The sequence below is a fragment of the Acipenser ruthenus genome, chromosome 7 (genome assembly GCF_902713425.1).
Source record: "Acipenser ruthenus chromosome 7, fAciRut3.2 maternal haplotype, whole genome shotgun sequence".
Taxonomy (NCBI): Eukaryota; Metazoa; Chordata; class Actinopteri; order Acipenseriformes; family Acipenseridae; genus Acipenser; species Acipenser ruthenus.
Genome location: NC_081195.1, coordinates 42,675,333 through 42,693,506, shown reverse-complemented (window position 1 = coordinate 42,693,506; position 18,174 = coordinate 42,675,333). Strand labels below are relative to the sequence as shown.

The 18,174-nt window shown below is 35.4% G+C and overlaps 3 protein-coding genes across 4 annotated transcripts in view; 1 reads left to right on the top strand and 2 right to left on the bottom strand.

Moving 5' to 3' along the window:
- Positions 1 to 2,439, bottom strand: part of LOC117415784 (bridge-like lipid transfer protein family member 3B) — a 49,323-nt gene extending 46,884 nt beyond the window's left edge. Inside the window, exon 1 of the mRNA XM_034026579.3 lies at positions 2,180 to 2,439. Within this exon, the coding sequence (XP_033882470.3) occupies positions 2,180 to 2,223 (44 nt within the window). The 5' untranslated portion in view covers positions 2,224 to 2,439. The remainder of the gene's footprint in view (positions 1 to 2,179) is intronic.
- A 2,043-nt stretch (positions 2,440 to 4,482) lies between these two features.
- On the top strand, positions 4,483 to 7,460 carry LOC117414505 (cytoskeleton-associated protein 4-like). The gene is made up of 2 exons (XM_034024279.3): positions 4,483 to 5,036; positions 5,863 to 7,460. The coding sequence occupies exons 1-2, from the start codon at positions 4,734 to 4,736 to the stop codon at positions 7,213 to 7,215; spliced, it is 1,656 nt and encodes a 551-aa protein (XP_033880170.3). The 5' UTR covers positions 4,483 to 4,733; the 3' UTR covers positions 7,216 to 7,460.
- A 1,735-nt stretch (positions 7,461 to 9,195) lies between these two features.
- On the bottom strand, positions 9,196 to 16,505 carry LOC117415254 (inhibitor of nuclear factor kappa-B kinase-interacting protein-like). Of its 2 annotated transcripts, none has more exons than XM_034025353.3 (3): positions 15,731 to 16,481; positions 13,773 to 13,890; positions 9,196 to 10,504 (listed from the first exon to the last, which is right to left on the bottom strand). In XM_034025353.3, exons 1-3 carry the CDS (start codon positions 15,937 to 15,939, stop codon positions 9,716 to 9,718), a joined length of 1,116 nt encoding a protein of 371 aa, XP_033881244.3. In that variant the 5' UTR covers positions 15,940 to 16,481; the 3' UTR covers positions 9,196 to 9,715. The 2 variants fall into 2 exon arrangements, with proteins under 2 accessions (XP_033881244.3, XP_033881242.3); XM_034025351.3 differs by lacking the exon at positions 9,196 to 10,504 and adding an exon at positions 10,886 to 13,169 and having other exon boundaries at positions 15,731 to 16,505.
- Between the last annotated feature and the right edge of the window lie 1,669 nt (positions 16,506 to 18,174).

The following is an 18,174-nucleotide window of genomic DNA, read 5'->3' as shown; positions in this document are numbered from 1 at the left end:
ACACGAGACTGATTCAACGATGCTTTGATTTATCAAATATTAACGAAAGCAAATATTTGTGTTACTAACGATACCCGTTAAGACTAACCTTCATCTTAAATAACTGTCAGGAATGCGGTTGTAACCTTTAAAGAAACCTCCCATAGATTGCGTTGGATCGCTGATCAACCAGCGGGAGTGGGGTGTCGTTGTTTAAATGTTCTTTTCTGTACTGTTTAGTTTGGTTAATTCTTCCTTTCTGTATAACTTTAGTTTAGTTGTTGCACCTTTAATTTCTCCTTCATTTAGTTTTATTTCTAATAAAACCGTTATTTTATATTCACTAGAAGCGTTGTCCAGTCTGATTATTTCAATAGTGGTGGGTCCTACATGATTTGAATTCAAATATGGCATTTTATGATTACAACTTAAACTAGTCCAAATACAAATATACCTTGCACACAACTAGGCTGGTTCAGTCTGTTAGTATAGCCTACTTGTTCAGGCTCATTTCACAAATGGTGGATGCAGTATTCACTACAGTTAATAAACCAGCCATGATCCGTCACGCTCAAGAAACAAGTTCATTTGAAAAAGGAAAATAAAAACCCTACTTGAAGCTGAATAGAGTAAAAAGCTTCTACTTATTTTTGCAAATATTCAGAATTTATTGATAAAGGAGGCAAATGTATTTTGCACTCTGGGATGTAACTACTTTGTACTGTATCTGCAGAGTGATCAGCTACAGTTTGCATGGAAAATGATACAAAAAACAATGAATCATTTTACTCAGCAACAGTGAACTACTGGCATGTGCCTCCATAGATCAAAGAACTGGAATGTCTATGAAATTCCACAGCTACTTCCTACAGACAAATTCTGCCAGTGTGTTTAGATTTAGCACATACTTACTTGGAGGGTAATTTTTTCAAGGCAGAGCAAGAAACTGAAACCAACTAAAATAGGAACTTATTATTGCCCAAACCAACTTAGAAGTCTGTACTTGTTACTTTTTGCAAAGAGAAAACATAATGCATCTGTTGCGGTTTATTCACCAATATTCCACTTTTAAAACATTTCCACCCAATTAAAAAAAGAAAGATAATAGTACGGGATAAGTATTCACAAGCCTTGAACTGATTAATTATTCCATGAACATGTGAAGTCTGTTTTGATTAAATAAATGCTGACATAGCCACAAAGAATCAAAGTTCAGGGATCACACTCCCACAATCTGCCCACTGCCTTTTCACTGCACACATTTCTGAGTGTTTAGGTTTCTCTATCACCTGTTACAGTACAGTAGTCATACCCCCACATCTAAATCTCCACTTAATTGTTAATAAAGATTAACAAACCAAATCAACTCACAACATACCAGTATAGGGGGTGGATGTCTGTGTGTGTATATGTATATATATATATATATATATATATATATATATATATATATAAACTTTAACATTTGAATCAATAATCATCTACAGTTCCTAGTTTCAAAGTACTGTACATACAACTTTCACATTGGTTTCAAAACACTAATTTTCAATCAAATTCTGAACTTTGCAACTTTCGTTTACGATTAGATAAAATGCAAATTCTAAAAAGTATTTGTTCCTCTTTGTTGAAATACAATATAAAATGCATTGTTCCAACTTGCATCTTAAAAGTTAAAAGTACTGAATCTGACAAGACCAGATTATTTAGCTAATTGTGCTGTACTGTATATTGACCTATTTCTTTTCTCATACAACTATCTGTATTGCATCATAACCATACAGCTTTTTGTTTGAGGTCGTGTACATTTACTGCAAAAACAAATGTGATATTGCATAATGACAGACATGAATTTAACGTTTTCCCTATAGGCGCTATGAACAGCTATGAACAATTGTGGAACATAACTGAAAATATACATAAACCATGTTTGAATTAAGGAACGCCCTTATGAAAAAACAAAACCAAGAGACACAGTAAGTAAACACTAGCTCTAAACATTATACAGTAAGGGTTTTTCGTGGGGATCTTTCGTCTACTCAAACATACTTGACAACAACTCAGTACAGTATACGAATTAATACTATCATCATATTCAAACAGTAATCAGAAAGAAACACATTGTTTACTATTACAGATTTTAAACAAAATAAAAAAACACTTTCCTTTTTTGATTTTTTTCAATACATTAAAAATTACTGACCTGGAGAGGTGCTTAAGGATCTGTTTTTTGATGAGTCCCGCCATAGTTGTATTTCTAGTTATAATTTAAAACTCCGGGTCCGTGACTGGTTTCATGTCACTGTTTTTTGTTTTCTCCCCGAACAAAACGCCCCTGCCAAAAACCGAAAAGCGTGTAGTGTTATTGAAAACACAATAGCACCATCTTCTCTCTACCAGGGTCCATCTTTACTGCAACATCACCTGGAGATGAACCTGGAACGGAAACAGATTTGAGAGGTAGGTCACAGTGAAAATGAAATCGAGGTTTGCGGGGCACGCCCAGGAATGGAAATGAGACTTCAGGGGCAATGGAGTTTTGTTATTTGGAGGAGGAATTGAACAATAACCAGAAACTTTTTTATTTTTTTTACTCCGTCTGAGTGAAGTGGATTTAAATGTAGTTCCTGGAATTTTTAAAGCCAACAGTATGCGATGTAATACATTATAACTAATAAAATTAATAATAAAAATTAAAATTAATAATAACGAATTATTAACAATAATTATTATGTTAGTGTGAATCTCGTTGATAACATTTTAACAGTTAATTAAAAAATATCCCTATCCTTTATCCTTATCAAGATTGTACTCCAAGGAATAGCTTTCTTTGTTCATTCTAATGTTGGTTCGCCCCCTACTGGTGATACTATGAATAGCAATGAGAGTTTTTATGGCAGAACTACGTATTTTAATATCTGTATACATGATTAAATCATTTATTGTCATGCAAAGTTAACACAATTTTTGCTTCCAAAGAAAACAAAAACAAAGAGTGGATGGTAATAACCTGATGAGGTTCATTTAAGTTTCTGGCTAAATGTGGTATTGCTTTTAAAATGGAATGTTTATACAGAAAGCAAATTAATTACGTTATTATATTATACAAAGAGCTATGATAACTGTTTACATTTTGTATTTGAGTGTATATAACAAAGCAGCCTTCTTACAGTAGTGTAAGGCCATATCTCATGGATTAAATCCTTTGGTCCCTTTTGTAATTATGGCCTGGAGGGTGTAAGATGAGGAAGAGAGAATGGGTACTATATTTCCAAATCATTTTACACAGTGCATTTACACCATTTCTTTTGTTTAAATGTGTGATGTCCTCTATAAATTTCCCAACGGATATAACTTTGGCATTCGTCAGATCACAAACCTTTTGCCAATCTGCAGATTAACTGATAAACAGATTGTGGTTGTTTTCTGATAACAAAATAATAGACATATCTATTTTATGTATTTTATATGGGACAACTCGTTCTTGGCCCCCACAAAAACATTAATTTGACAATATGTTGCACTGCATCCAATATTATATATATATATATATATATATATATATATATATATATATATATATATATATATATATATATATATATATTCTGACTCATATACAGGTCCTTATAAAAAGTACTAGTGCATACCATGGTAAAAGCATGTCAAGTATAGTAAAGCGTAGTAAAAGCATATTGAACTCATAGTAAAGCACAGTGTACTCATCTTTGTCACAGTACACAACAAATACAGTAAATTCATATTTTAAGCATGGATAAGCATGGGAAGCTGTATTGGATTTTGAGGAGAGAGGTTGAACAGGTTAGTATGGGTAGGGCAAAAAAGGAAGCCGCTGCATTTCCTCAAGCACGATTTGTGAAACGGACACGCATATCCACACAACTGCCACGTATTAAGGGTGGAGCTGTGCGAAGCTGGAAACATCAGCATGATACAGCTGATACTTCTCACTTCTGTCAGTAGGCATGCATAAATATGGATTTAGCTACAAAGTTACCTTACGAGTTACATTTAAAAACACCGTATATACTGACCAGTTACTTTGTACAGTATAAACATGGCTTGTAGACTTTATATTTTTTTCAACACATCGATTTAATTTAAATCTGCAGTAGGTAAACTTCGCAATAAAGACACCTCGTTAGCTATAGCCTAGTATGGCTAGTGCAGTAACATTTTGAATGCACTGTTTTGGATGCACACAGCAGTTTATAACGGGAATACACAGACCGGACGTAGATTTGTTGGACCTTATTTTAATAAACGTAAACATATACGTTCAATAAGGAATTAATCAACACGGTGAAGATTAGGAATTTAGCAAATGTGTTTTAAAGATCAACAAAGATCAACATAACTGTTCTTGGGGTCCGGGATGCGTTCCCGTTCTTGTAAGAAAATCCAGATCAGCATCTGGATTTGGTCCATCTTTCATGTACACCCTCTATAAACTATGTACACCTCTCTTCTACTTCCCTCCTAAATTCAGTTAAATTGGAAAACGCAGCACCCACATTCCACAACGGGGTGTTGTTGCAGGGCAAATCACATCAATAGCTGGTGTAAAATTGGAGGTTCTGTTTCTTCTCCTGCCCCTCCTCTGCACTGCATACATCACCAAAGGACGATTGAGAGCAGACGCTACCAGAAATCCACCGATACACCACGTTTAAAAAGTTAGCACTGTGAAGCCAACATTTGTTTATATTGCTTTGTAATACTGAAACATTTCCGCAATGTCAAGTGTAAAACAACGAATTAAAAACAATGCACAAGAAAGGGCATCTCATTCATCCTCTGATGACGTGGCAAAGAAGAGTTCCAAGGGAAGCAAAGGAGGCTCCACTAATACAGGCTCGGGAATCCTGGGCAAAGTTTTTACGATTGTGCTTTATTTGGCTCTGATATCCGCAGCTGGGTTTGCAGGGTACTACATGCAGATAGTAATGGAACACTTGAGCGAGATAAACAGCAGAAATGAGGAAAGCTCTGCACAAGCCACAGAGCTGGTCAAGAAAGTGGAAAGTGCCCTGCAACAGGTAAGATTCTCGACTTTAATAATAATAATAACTATAGCTTTGTAAAACCGTTTCGGTATTTCATTTAGTAGGTGTGATGGGTTATCTTTTGATTGGTTCTAGGGTATTGGGCAAAATTATTGTATAACTGTAGACACTCTTTATACAAGTCATGTACAAATATTATAAAGTGTAGACATGTCAGCATTTGCTTTAGTTTCATTTTAGTGTATTGTTAATTGTTTTTTGCCGAGAGTTTAATGTGAGGTTGCCTTGTATACTACAACAGTGTACCGGTACTGCATTTAATGTAGTTATATCAGCAGATGGAAACAAGCATTGCTATTTTAGAACTAGTCACAAGGGGGGTGGGGGATGGTGAGGATGGTAAAAAGACAAAATAATTAGGATCAGGTCTGAGAAAAATCTACGTAAGGTCTGATTGCTAAACTTGAACTATTAGCAAATTTAGCTAGATTTTACTTTAAAGAGGCCAGGGGCCTAGCTGGCACAGTAGGTTAAGCCTCAAGAAAAGGTTATCTATATATAGAGTAAAGCCTCACAATTAAGGTTGATTTACTGCTATTGATGGCAGTATTAAGCCACCTTCAATATTAAGGCCACCATCCGCAGCCCTAAATGTATCAAGACACAAGTTAAATAATATCTCTAATCAGACCCTCTAAAAACTTGGCTGCAACATAATTTTCCAATTGGATTTAGATAAAAAAAAATATGTATCACTCATTCTTTTTTGTACATACATACCAAGTATCATTACCGTTGCTTCACTTACTATACAGTAACAAGCACAGAGTTGTGTAATCTTGCTATTCTATAATTTTAGGTGGATTCTCTGAAGCTCACGGTCAGAAACTTTGACATCTCTTTAAAAGACACCAATAAAGAACTGGAAAGCACAAACAAAGCTGTCAAAAAAGGAGAAACAGAAACGCATCGCATCGAAGAAGTTCTTTATAAACTCCAAAATGAGATCCTCCAAGACTTATCCAACGGCATTCGAGACGCCAGAGAAGCCAGGGAGCGAGATTTCTCATCCCTTGAGCAAACAGTAGAAGAAAGATTAACAGAGTTAACAAAGTCAATAAACGATAATGTGTCAGTGTTTACAGAAGTGCAGCATGTTACACAGAATGAATTACAAACCATCAAGTCAAAGATCGATGCAGTGGAAGATTTAGGTCTCCTTAAGAGTGAGCTGCTGGCAATTACAACTGCAGTGGCAGACTTAAGCACAGCCACTGAAGTCAAAGAGGAGGCAATTGAATCATTGAAGAATCAGATAAGTTCTCTCCAATCAGAAGTTCAAACTAGAAACCAAGAGGTTGCATCCACCGTTCAGGAGTTTGAGGAGCTTCAGGAGACAGTGCAGAGAACTGGAAGTTCTCTAAGGGAGCTTATTTCTGAAGCAGAAACCTCCATTAAGTTTGTATCTGGAGAGGTTCAAGTACTGCATGAAGGTCTCCAGCAGGTTAAAGCGAGTGTCAGCGAGCAGGAGCAAAATCTACTGGCCATGGCAACGTCTGGAGAGAAAACAGAGAGTTTGGAGTCGAGGTTAAAGGCTGTAGAAGAAAACACAGAGACCCTCATTGTATCAGCTAACGAGCAGTCAGACAGCATAGTATCCATGTTTTCCAAGTATGACGCCCACACAAGCAGCTTATCTACTTTAGAGAGGGATATTGAAAACATCAAGTCATCTGCGTCCAAGAGAGATGACTTGGACTTGCAGAGTGCTGTGCAGAAAGCAAAAGAAGCACAAGAGTCCTTCATCAGCGATATTGAAATGCTGAAGAACAATCTGAGTGAACTTCAAATAGCAGCTCAAACTGCAGAGATCACCCAGAATGAGATCTTGTCATTGGATAAGAGTCAGAAGCAACAAATACAGGAACACAAACAAAGGCTAGCAGAAGTTGAAGACAACCTTAAAACCCAGACAACAGGGGAAGGTGATCAGTCAGTGCAAGCCAGTATTAATGACTTGAAGTCTTCTTTTAGCCAGGCACAGAATGATCTCCGAATGCTGAGAACTGCGGTCGACAGTTTGGTGGCCTACTCAGTAAAGACTGAAACTAATGAGAAGGAATTAGTGTCTCTTAAGAATCTGATGGATGAAATGAAGGGTGCTATGGACACACTGTCCAGAGAATTAGAAAGTGTCCAGGGGAGAATTTAATGAACCCCATACAACATTTGACAGCAAATATATTTACAATAGGATTTGATGAAATGGACTATTAGTGTTTAAATTGTGATAAACCATTCGACAGCACTGTAGGGTATTTTTTAAAATAAACTTGGAAGGGTCTTGTTTTGGCATACAAATAGAAATGAATGAAAATGCAGCTCATGATGTGATATTGCCATTTGTGTTTGTGTTTTTAAATCCTTTTTTTCTTTTTTTAAATCTTTGGTAAACTATTTGTGGTTTTGTTCATAATTATACAACATATATCTAGGAATCTTGAATTGTACATGTCAAGAATTACTACAAACCTAATACTAAATGGGTATTTAGGATCGTTCACCAACTTGATTACAATATTACTATTTGTCATTTCCTGACTAACTTACATTTACAGTAACCAAATCACATTCCACCCTCAGTCACTAAAGCATAGCTGTTTTTGATGTTTCAATATTTTGACTAAGGTGGATATCATTCATATTTATCTTTGCAGTCTAAAAATGCATATGCAATATCCTTAACATTCTACTAATATATATAGATAGATAGATAGATAGATAGATAGATAGATAGATAGTATATTTTAAAACTATAAAGCATATCTATATATGTAGGTCAACTATTTATTAGTATTTACAGCATTATCAGTGGGTTTAAAACTACTGAAAGACAGCTTCCTCATGTAGCTATTAGGACTGTAAAACATATTACACTTTAAGGCAATTTTTGTGCCAACTAATTGAAGTATATTTCTCAATTTAATGTTGTCGCTTCAGCTTTGCACAGGGGAAATATTGCAAGGAAATGTCACATACCTGTACAACTAATTGCTTCAACAGTTATGGACTGCAAAATGGATGCTACCAGATGTTATTACAATTACTATACTTGCAAAAACTTTTCTTTGACACCCATGGGAATTTGAGTCTCAAATTATATTACTACTGTACAGTATAGTACTTGTAAAGGTATGTGGTACTGCAAAGGCTGTATGATACGCATTAGACTACTGTTAAAGCCTAGTTATAGTGGGTGAATTGCACAAACTGATTGTTTGCAGAAGTCTAAAATGAACATAAAAAGGAGTCTCAGATTTTTTTAGGGAGAAAGACAGTACAGTATTGCCCGGGGGTTACTTAACTATGTAGCAGATCAGGAAATCTTGAACAAGGATGCATTTAAAGGGCATTCAGAGCTATTAGTTATATGGAAAAGAAGATCAACATGACCTTTCTCTACTGTTTGTATATGTAAAAAAAACCCAAAAAACATTTGAAATCCAGACAGATGCACAAATACCCACTATACCCTAAGATTCTGATATTCTCAATAGCTGGTACCAAAGTATGTGCAGATCAAGTTTCCTCACAATTGAATTAGTGCTTCTATAGATATATGTAAAAGTTTACTGTGACATGCGGTCACACTCAACTGATTGCTATAGCCTTTAGAAAGGTATCTCACAAACACGTGGTTTGCACACAAAGTGAAATCCAACGTATGCCGACAGTAAGAACACAGCTATGTGAAACAGACTGAGCATACAGGGAACAGCTACTGTATAGACAAGTTGCACTGATCTCAGTGATGTGTTAATTGAGCCCATGGTCTGGATGACTGAAATCCGAATTGTTTAAATCAATACAGACATCAGCCAATGTTTTAATTTGTTTGTCCACAATAACAAAACAAAGAAATGACTACTCATATTTAGTTTGAGCAAAACATAATGCTCTTCTAGTTGTTTGCAGCCAGAATAAAAAATGCAGTTAAACTTAACTGAAGCTGCACAAAATAGGGGTAAAGCACAGTGTAGTGCAGTTTAGTTGCACTTTCATTCTATACAACACTGCACTGCACATTTGAACTAACAGCTGCAGGGATTCCATGATAAGCAAGGTTTTCAATGAATTCTCTTGCAGACATTTTGACACAAAAAAGAGACATCTGGGATTTCAAAATAAATAATGGATTTACACAGCAATCTTTTATTTATTGTTTGATAACATTAAAATTGGGGGTATGGCAGCTGTGGCTGGCGCCTTAGGATATAATTATTATGAGGAATAAACAGCAGGCACTTGTACAGGCAGTAAACTACTGATGTCAAATACACACATTTTTGGAAATTATTTCAGGGCGTCACAGTCATTAATTTAATGGCCATTGTTGTAAAACAATAAAACTCAACAAAGTTTTTCTCTGCAGGCTCTACATAATTTATCCATGAAATCTGTTCTTCTACCCACATTTAAGGCAAATCTCTTATTTTCTGCATCATACTAAACACAAGCTTAAAAGTATATATATATTTTTTCAAACATTCAGGTGCTTAGGAGATCATATAGGAGTACAGTATTTACTTAGAAACATTTTTAAACTCATTTTGAAGTTCCATGCATACTGTCAAAGGAATAGTCTAAAGGGGAATTTGTGTTTTTAATCTTGGGTTGATTCTAGTCAATCCAAACAAATCAAAATGAAATGCTTATTCTGAAGGCTGGCTTGTCTGAGAATGAATATCACTAACTTCTGGCATCTCAGTAAGCTGTTGCTTTACATTCTGGAGATCTGTTTTAACAACACTTAAACTGGAAAAGGTATCTTTCAGTAAAGCAATATCCTGCTCCTTTCGTAAGAGATCAGAAGCCAGTCTGCCGATCCTAAAGGTCAGGTCACTCACCAGGGGCTCCAACAGGGCAAAGTCCTTTCTGATGGCAAACACTTTGGGTTTCAAGTCATTAGCAAACGTCACCGTCCTTACCAGCCTAGCTCGTCCGCTCTCCAGACTTAAAAGTCGGTCTGTCAGTTTGCCATCTTCAGCCATCAGCTCGGCATATTTCTTCTTCAGAAAGTCAATTCTATCCGCGTTCCTACCTGTGGAACTCTTCAGCTCAGTCATTCGGTTGATGCTGCCTGCCAGCAGGTCACCAATCTTCTGTACCATCATTTTCTCTGCTTGTTTCACCTTCTCTTCCAGTACCAGTGTAGAATCTGCCAACGCCAACACATCCGACTCCAAACCAGATATGCGTCGGACATCAGTCTTCACCGCAGACACCTTCATAGACATGTCTTTAGCAATGGTGGCAGTGCTTTGCTCTATCTTCCCAACAGCCCCAAAGAGAGCAGTCAGGTTTTCCTGCAGCTCAGCTCGCTTCTCTGTAATGTTGGATGACCATTTTTTCAGCTTTTTAAAGTCTCCTTCCAGATTTTCCACTTGAGCGAGTAGAGGGTGGTCTCTTAGTTTAATCATGACCGCTTGGGTATTTTCAAACTACACAAAGAAAAAAAAGAAAAAAAATGTATTAACAATGTCAAATTTTAACAAAATAAATTAACCAACTAAATGAAGACAAGAAAGCAATGCTAGTTTCTAACTTTGTAGGCTTTGTATGTAAATGTTGTACTAAATAAAATTGAGTCCATAACTGGTTTTAAAATCAAAACAAAAAGTAATGACATTAGTATCTGGTAAGTTCATCAGTGATTATGTCAGGAACAAATTACATTTTTCCCCCAACAAAAGTTATTTTTTTTAATTTGTTTTATTTAAATAGTAAACATGAGCTCTGCTTAAAAGCATTAAAAAGTTTTCTTCTCTTTATTCACTTCCAGTGTTACACCTGACCTCCAAATCCTATGTGAAGCACAGAACGAGAGTGCAAAATAATCTGGAAAACAGGAAATACATTTACGGCATCTAGTGTCAGAAAGATTTGGCTTCTCGTTAATCAAAGATAAATTAATAATAATAATACAAACATTTACTTTAGGTAAAAAAACAATTGAAGCATTACACAAAACATTTATTGAAACTTGAAACAAAAATGGTTTATTTCACATTGTAACAACCTTTTTATTGTTATTTTATTTGCAAAATACAGTAGTTCACTGCATTGTATATACAAATGTTGTGTTTATGTTTACAATGTCAACAAAAAGGTGATAGTAACAATGCACAAGTTCAAGTTTACTGTATCGTTCTGCAGCAACAGACACTAGAACAACATCAAAGTAAAATATTGAATAATACCTTGCAATAAACGTTGGCTCATGATTACCTTGTTTACTGTCAAGGAAGGTCTAAGCTTGGCAATTGTTACTCATTTTCAAAAACATAAAGATAGGCCTGGAATGTTCATAAGCCCCTTTCTGAAATATTCATAAATATTTTAAAATACATTTTCCTTTTAAACCAAAATGTACCCTGGTAATCTAAATAGTCTAACTTTTTTTAAACCTTAACAGCCTGTTATTAAGAAGTATACTGTGCACCCAAACTTGCTCTTTTTTACATGCACACACAAATAATCTGTTATTGTAATTCTGAATAGGTACCAAGTTAGGTAGACAGTGTTTTTTTTGTATTTTTATGCATAAGCCCGAAAGTACAGCTATGGCCAAAGGTTTTGCATTACCTAGAATTTTGGGATTGTGACCAAAAAAAAAAAAAAAAAAATTCTGAAAGGAATATATCATTTTAGCAGTATGAAACTATCAAGGAATTGCTCAGAACAATATATATATTTTTGCCTAACTTCAACTGTTGTTTCTTGCTGTGCCTTGTTGATAAGAGAAATAACAATTCAAGGGAAGTAACAACCACAGCTGCAAGTTTATTGTAATATTTCAATGAGTTTGTATGGAGGGTAAATAGTAAAGATTAAATAAAAAAGTCACATATATATTTTTTATTTTAGTTAAACATATTTTATATAGGACATTTTGCAAATAAAACATACATGCATAATTGGATAGAAACAATTTAGTGAGATTTAGATTTTTAAAAGATTTAGTTTTTAAAATAAAATTGCAGTTTATGCTCTATACAATCTTTTTTTTTATTCAGTACAGGTAATTAGGTGTTGGAGTAAAAAAATTTTTAAAAAACAATATGATGCAATAAACTACAGAGCCCAGGTGGGGACATGAGAGAAAAAAATATATATATATATATATCTTGTGCACAAGACTTACTATCTTGTGGCCATGAGATAGCAAGACGTGTGCACAAGATATATATTTGTTTCTCTCATGTCCCCTCTCGGGCTTTGTAATAAAAATATTCTTACTGAATGATAACACAGAAATAATAGTGGCATCTACTATATATCATTTCCTTGATATCAATGTTCAGTGTTCAGTTCTTCCTGGATTACTGGTGTTTCTTTTCGGGTTGTATCAAATTCCTTCACCTTTTCTTTCAAAACACCCAAGTCATTTGCTAATTTCAGAATGCTATTATCAACCTGCAGGATGTCCAGAGCTTTCTTTATTTCCAAGATCTCAGATACAACTTTAAGCATATTGTCCTCCATGTTGAACACTTGTACGGTCAGATCCTCTATCCTCTTCTCTGTGTTTATCAGTTCAGAAGACATCTTGAGAATGGAGGCAACAGCATTCTCCACAGTTGGGAGCTGCTCCTCACACTTTTCCATTTTTGGCTGGTAGTCTGCAAGCTTCTCCATCAGCTCTGAATCTTTGTTGACCATCACCAGCCCCTGCTCCTCCAGTTTCTGGATCTGCCTTGTGTTCCAGTCCAGTTGCTTTTCAAATTCCACCACTTCTTCATCCTCGTTGCGCTGAAGGACCCTTGAATTTCTCTTGGTGCTGTCCTCCAAGTCTTCCAAGGCCACGGAAAGTAACTTCAAGTTCTTCTCGGCCTCGTTGATCTTTGTGGTTACCTTGTTGTGTATGACTCTGGTTTCAGACTTCAGGTTCCCGATATCCAGGTTGATTTGTTCCAAGCTGCTTTTCCAGAGGTCTGTCACGTTTTGAAAGCGTTCGTTTATGTCTTGCATGTTTTGCGATACTGACCGTTCACTGTCTTGCATGACGTTTATGATGGTTCGCAGACCAGAGACGTCATGCTCCAACGTGGTTACCAAGGAGACAGAGGAAAGGGCTTCCTGAAGATCTTCTTCAGAGGACTCGAGCTGCACCCACAACATAAAACATGTAGTTTTTGTCTACTTCAATGTCATAATTTCAATCCTAACAGCACCCAATATGGCAACTGCAATCTCTGTATTTTACTTAAGAAAATCACTTTCTAAAACATATTTATCAGGTTAGAGACTCCATTGTACTGTACTTGCTGTTCATCACAAAACCCTTATGATCAGATGGTAGATCCTGTCCTTAAAACAATGTACAGTGTGAAACGCTACAGCTTACACGTTCAAATGCATCAACCTGTACAAACTAGTAGGTTTCGTTTACAGAACTCTCAGGGTACCTTATCCTAAGTAAACATTGTTCCGATAAGAAAATGTATTTAAAAAAAAAAAATGTTTAGGGTTTTTAACGTTATCTATTTACCCACTTGGTTGGTGAATGTGTTTACGTTTTCCTCTCACTGTATGCTTATCACTTCAGACAAGAGCAAATTGTTTGAAATAGACAATGTCACATGCAACCACAGTATGCTTCCTAATAATCAGCCATACTGAGTCTTTTCAGAAGCAATTTTTGTTGGAATAGTTAGTAAGCATTCAAATCCCTTTAATACACAACATTAAGGGACCAGCAGTTGTTACCTTTTTAGAAACTTGCTTGATTTCGTTTTCCAGACTCTGGATATCCCTAGTTTTCTTGTACAACTCATTGTACTTTTCTTCCACATCTGCAAACTTTATGGCTTGCTGCAACACAAACCTGAAATTTAAAAGGGAAATTCGCTTTTAATACATCATAAAGCTCACTGAATGAGTTTAGTGAATGAGAATCTCTCTGTCATTCACATTCATTCATTCACTTTGAGATTCTGATACAAACAGAAGATAAATGAATATGATAATGTACAAGCTAAAAAAAATAGAATACGCTTACAGAGAAAAATTTCTCCTCAAAACTCAGTCATAGTAAAAAAAAAAAAAAAAAAAAAAGTGGAAAGATAACCTTACTGCGGCATACTACTGCAAATAGTTTGCCAACATCACCACAAACTGAACTCTTGATCAAAGCTGCAGTCCTTGTATCTGTGTGCAGAATTCATGAACATTTTAAGTGCATATTACATTACACTAGGTAATACTACAATTAATAACAATGATGATAATAACAATTGTATTAACATCAGTTAAGACAGTGAAATGGTCACTGTCTTTCAGCTACAGTACATCATTAAAATGAATTAGTACTGCAAACAGAGGGCAACATATTATATGCCTTTTATTTAATATTTAATGTTACAAAACTATACAATACTTTATGTGCAGGAAGAACACCTTTAACAGTTTCCTTTTTTATGAGGAAAACAAATGGTGCATGTCTTGTACTGGAACAAAGAGCATAAAAATACTGCCCCCTAATAGTATTTTAATGTGTCACGTGAGACGGTTCAAACTTTGACCTTCTGTGGTAGAATTTCACCCTATAGATACATTATCACATCTGCAGGCCATGCATCATTTAATTTATTATTTTGTCCAAAATTATTATTAGTCAAGATCACCAGGGCTCAGTCTGTTGACCAAAAATGACTGATTTGGTTTAAGAACTTAAGCATCACACAACTGACTTTATTTAATTAAAATCCAGCACTGATATCATTATTATTATTATTATTATTATTTATTTCTTAGCAGACGCCCTTATCCAGGGTGACTTACAATTGTTACAAGATATCACATTATACATTATTTCACATTATTTTTACATACAATTACCCATTTATACAGTTGGGTTTTTACTGGAGCAATCTAGGTAAAGTACCTTGCTCAAGGGTACAACAGCAGTGTCCCCCACTGGGGATTCAACCCACAACCCTCCGGTCAAGAGTCCAGAGCCCTAACCACTACTCCACACTGCTGCCCATCATATCATCCACTCTTAAATATCCTGGTATATTATTCGAGCCCAGTTGTAATTACAAGATCATTTTCTTTGGGGTGTGCAGTGCATGCAGTGTGAAAGCATAAAATACGTTTAGCTTGCTAGCACGAAAACTTTTTCAGAAAAGGCAGATGCTCTGTCAACCGAATTGGTCTTCTTTACTTGAGCCTATTTATTATTATTATTATTATTATTATTATTATTATTATTATTATTATTTCGCAGTAGTGCTAATAATGCAGCAGTTATGTATATGACAGCTAGAATGTAGTTTATCAGCAACATTTCCATACACCGACTTTGTCACGTTTCATCACTTGATAGGATTAAACCTATGCCATAATATTACTACACTAGTCCATCGATACTCATTAGCCAACTTAACGTCATTCAACGACTTCTAACGGGTAACGCACTCACCATTATAATAAAGGTTATGGCTATATCGGTAAATAAGTCTGTGTCAAAATAACGATACCTTACTGCACTTAAAGACTGAAAGATTAATTAATTTCTATATTTCAAATAGAGTACTCGGATAGTGGCTTACCCAAACACGTCCCCCTATGCGTAGGGGTGCACAGATAGACAGTGGCTGCATTGTACACCTTTTTTTTCCTGAAAAGGGAATATTTATTCAACATTTAACAATACAACTTACCAAGTAAGTGCAAGAGACACAATTAAAGATAAAAGACAAGTTACTGTCTGTATGTTCACTCCAGAAGAAGAAACACGATTCTCCGTTTTTCCCGTTAAATCAGCATTTTTCACTTTTTCCTCTTTCAGTTTCGTCGTCTCTTTTGTTTCTTCATTTTGTTTAGCTGACGGTGTTGTTTTCTTCCTTTGTTTCACCTCATTGCTGGGCATTTTGATAACACAGGGTGAATGTATACTCGTTACTTCTTCCTGTTTTAAAACACTCCGGAAATGTTTTAGGAAGAAATCTTCATAGCCATTAATGGAAATGGGCTAAACCAAACCGCTAACTTAATATAAATTGATAATAAATAAAAAGTTGCTAATGACGCTTACAACTTGATTCTTATAAACGTTTTCCTCTTTAGTTGCCTGAATAACACAAGGAACAAGGATGCATTCATTTAAAAACCCTAGCAAGTAAGCAATGGAAGATTCCGAGAAGATCGGGAATTTTGGGAAAGGGTACACGCGTCACTTCTGGGATGGGACTTTGAGATTCTGTTGAGAGAAGATAAATAAATACGATAAAGTACAAACTAAAAAAATACCAAAGTTGCTTAAAGAGAAAACTTTCTTCGCAAAACTCAGTCATAGTAAAAAAAAAAAAAACAAAGGTACCACGAAATGTTCCTGTCAGGGCAACTGAGGAAGCCAGCACCTCTGGTCACTTTATTTTTTAAAGTAACACAAATGCATATTATCTGCCAAACATTAACTACTTTAGATGTGTAATGGCTGCTGTATAGAATTCTGACCTTAGGTTTAGGGTTTCGGTGTTGGGAGAGGATTATTAATTGTTTTACTAACAATACATAAGATAACCAATCAGAGTGCAGTGTCCTGACAGGAACATTTGGTGGTACCTTTGTAAGGACAGCCAAATAGTTTGCCAACGTCATCACAAGCTGAATTCTTGATCACAGCTGCGGAATTCATGAACGTTTCAAGTGCATATTACATTACATTAGGTAATACTACAATTATAATGATGATAACAATTGTATTAACATTAGTTAAGACAATGAAATGGTCAGTGTCTTTCAGCTACAGTAGATCATTAAAATTAATTAGCACTGCAGAGGGTAACATAATTAATTAGTACTGCAAACAGAGGGTAACATAATTAATTAGTGGGGCTTGCTAAGCAAGAGTCCCCACTTTAAATCTTCGACATCTTCTTCTTCTTCTTCTTCTTCTTTGGCACGCTGCTCCTCTTACACCGTTTAAGCTAGAAACGCTGTTCAAACTTTAAAACGTGCAGACGGGTCTGGAATAGTGTGCTTGTATACAACATTTTGATATATTTTATACTTTTTAAACTATTAAGCATTTTGTCCTTTTTTTGTCCATCTTCATTCACTTTAATGGGACTTTTTTCAACATTCTTAAGCTCCCCATTTTTAAAAAACTCCCAGACTTCCAACATTCTATTTACTGTAAACGATGTAACTTTTGACACAAATCGGCTACTTTGACCACTTTCCCAACAAATAAGACAAAAAGTTAGAGTACATGGAATCTTCCTCTACTTCTCTGCTATTCAAATCTGAAATCAAAACAGAAATAACTTTTACCAATCAAGAGGTACAGCTGTTTTAGCAACCGCATCAACTAAATTTTCTCAAACTTTTTATAAACAACTGAAATTTTGACCACTTTCCAAACAAGCTAGACAAAAGTTAGACGGTATGACATCTTCCTCTACTTCTCTGCTATTCAAAACAGAAATAACTTTTACCAATCAAGAGGTACACCTGTTTTAGTAACTGCACCAACTACATTTTCTGTGAACTTTTAGAAATAACTGCCGTTTTGACCACTTTCCCAACAAGTTAGACAAATACTTAGAGCAAATGAAATCTTCCTCTACTTCTCAGCTATTCAGATATGAAATCAAAACAGGAATGGCGTCTACCAATCAAGAGGTACAGCTGTTTTAGTAACTGCATCAACTTCTTTCAGTAGGCTACTTCCCACTGTTGAATTAACAGTCATAGAACTTTGAGAAATTCCAAATTATAGCACATTCTAAGCATGAGACAATTAGTAAACAATGTGACTTTTGACACCAATCAGCTACTTTGACCACTTTCCCAATAAAGCAAGCCCCACAACTTTACTTGTAAAGTTACCATCTAGTTAGTACTGCAAACAGAGGGTAACATAATCTATGCCTTTTATTTAAAATTGATTTCTGTTACAAAACTATAAAATACTTTACGTGCAGGAAGAACACCTTTAACAACTTTCTTTTTTTATGAGGAAAACAAATGGTGCATGTCTTGTACTGGAACAAAGAGCATAAAAATACTGCCCCCTAATAGTATTGTAATGTGTCAGGTGAGACGGTTCAAACTTTTACCTTCTGTGGTAGAATTTCACCCTATAGATACATTATGATAC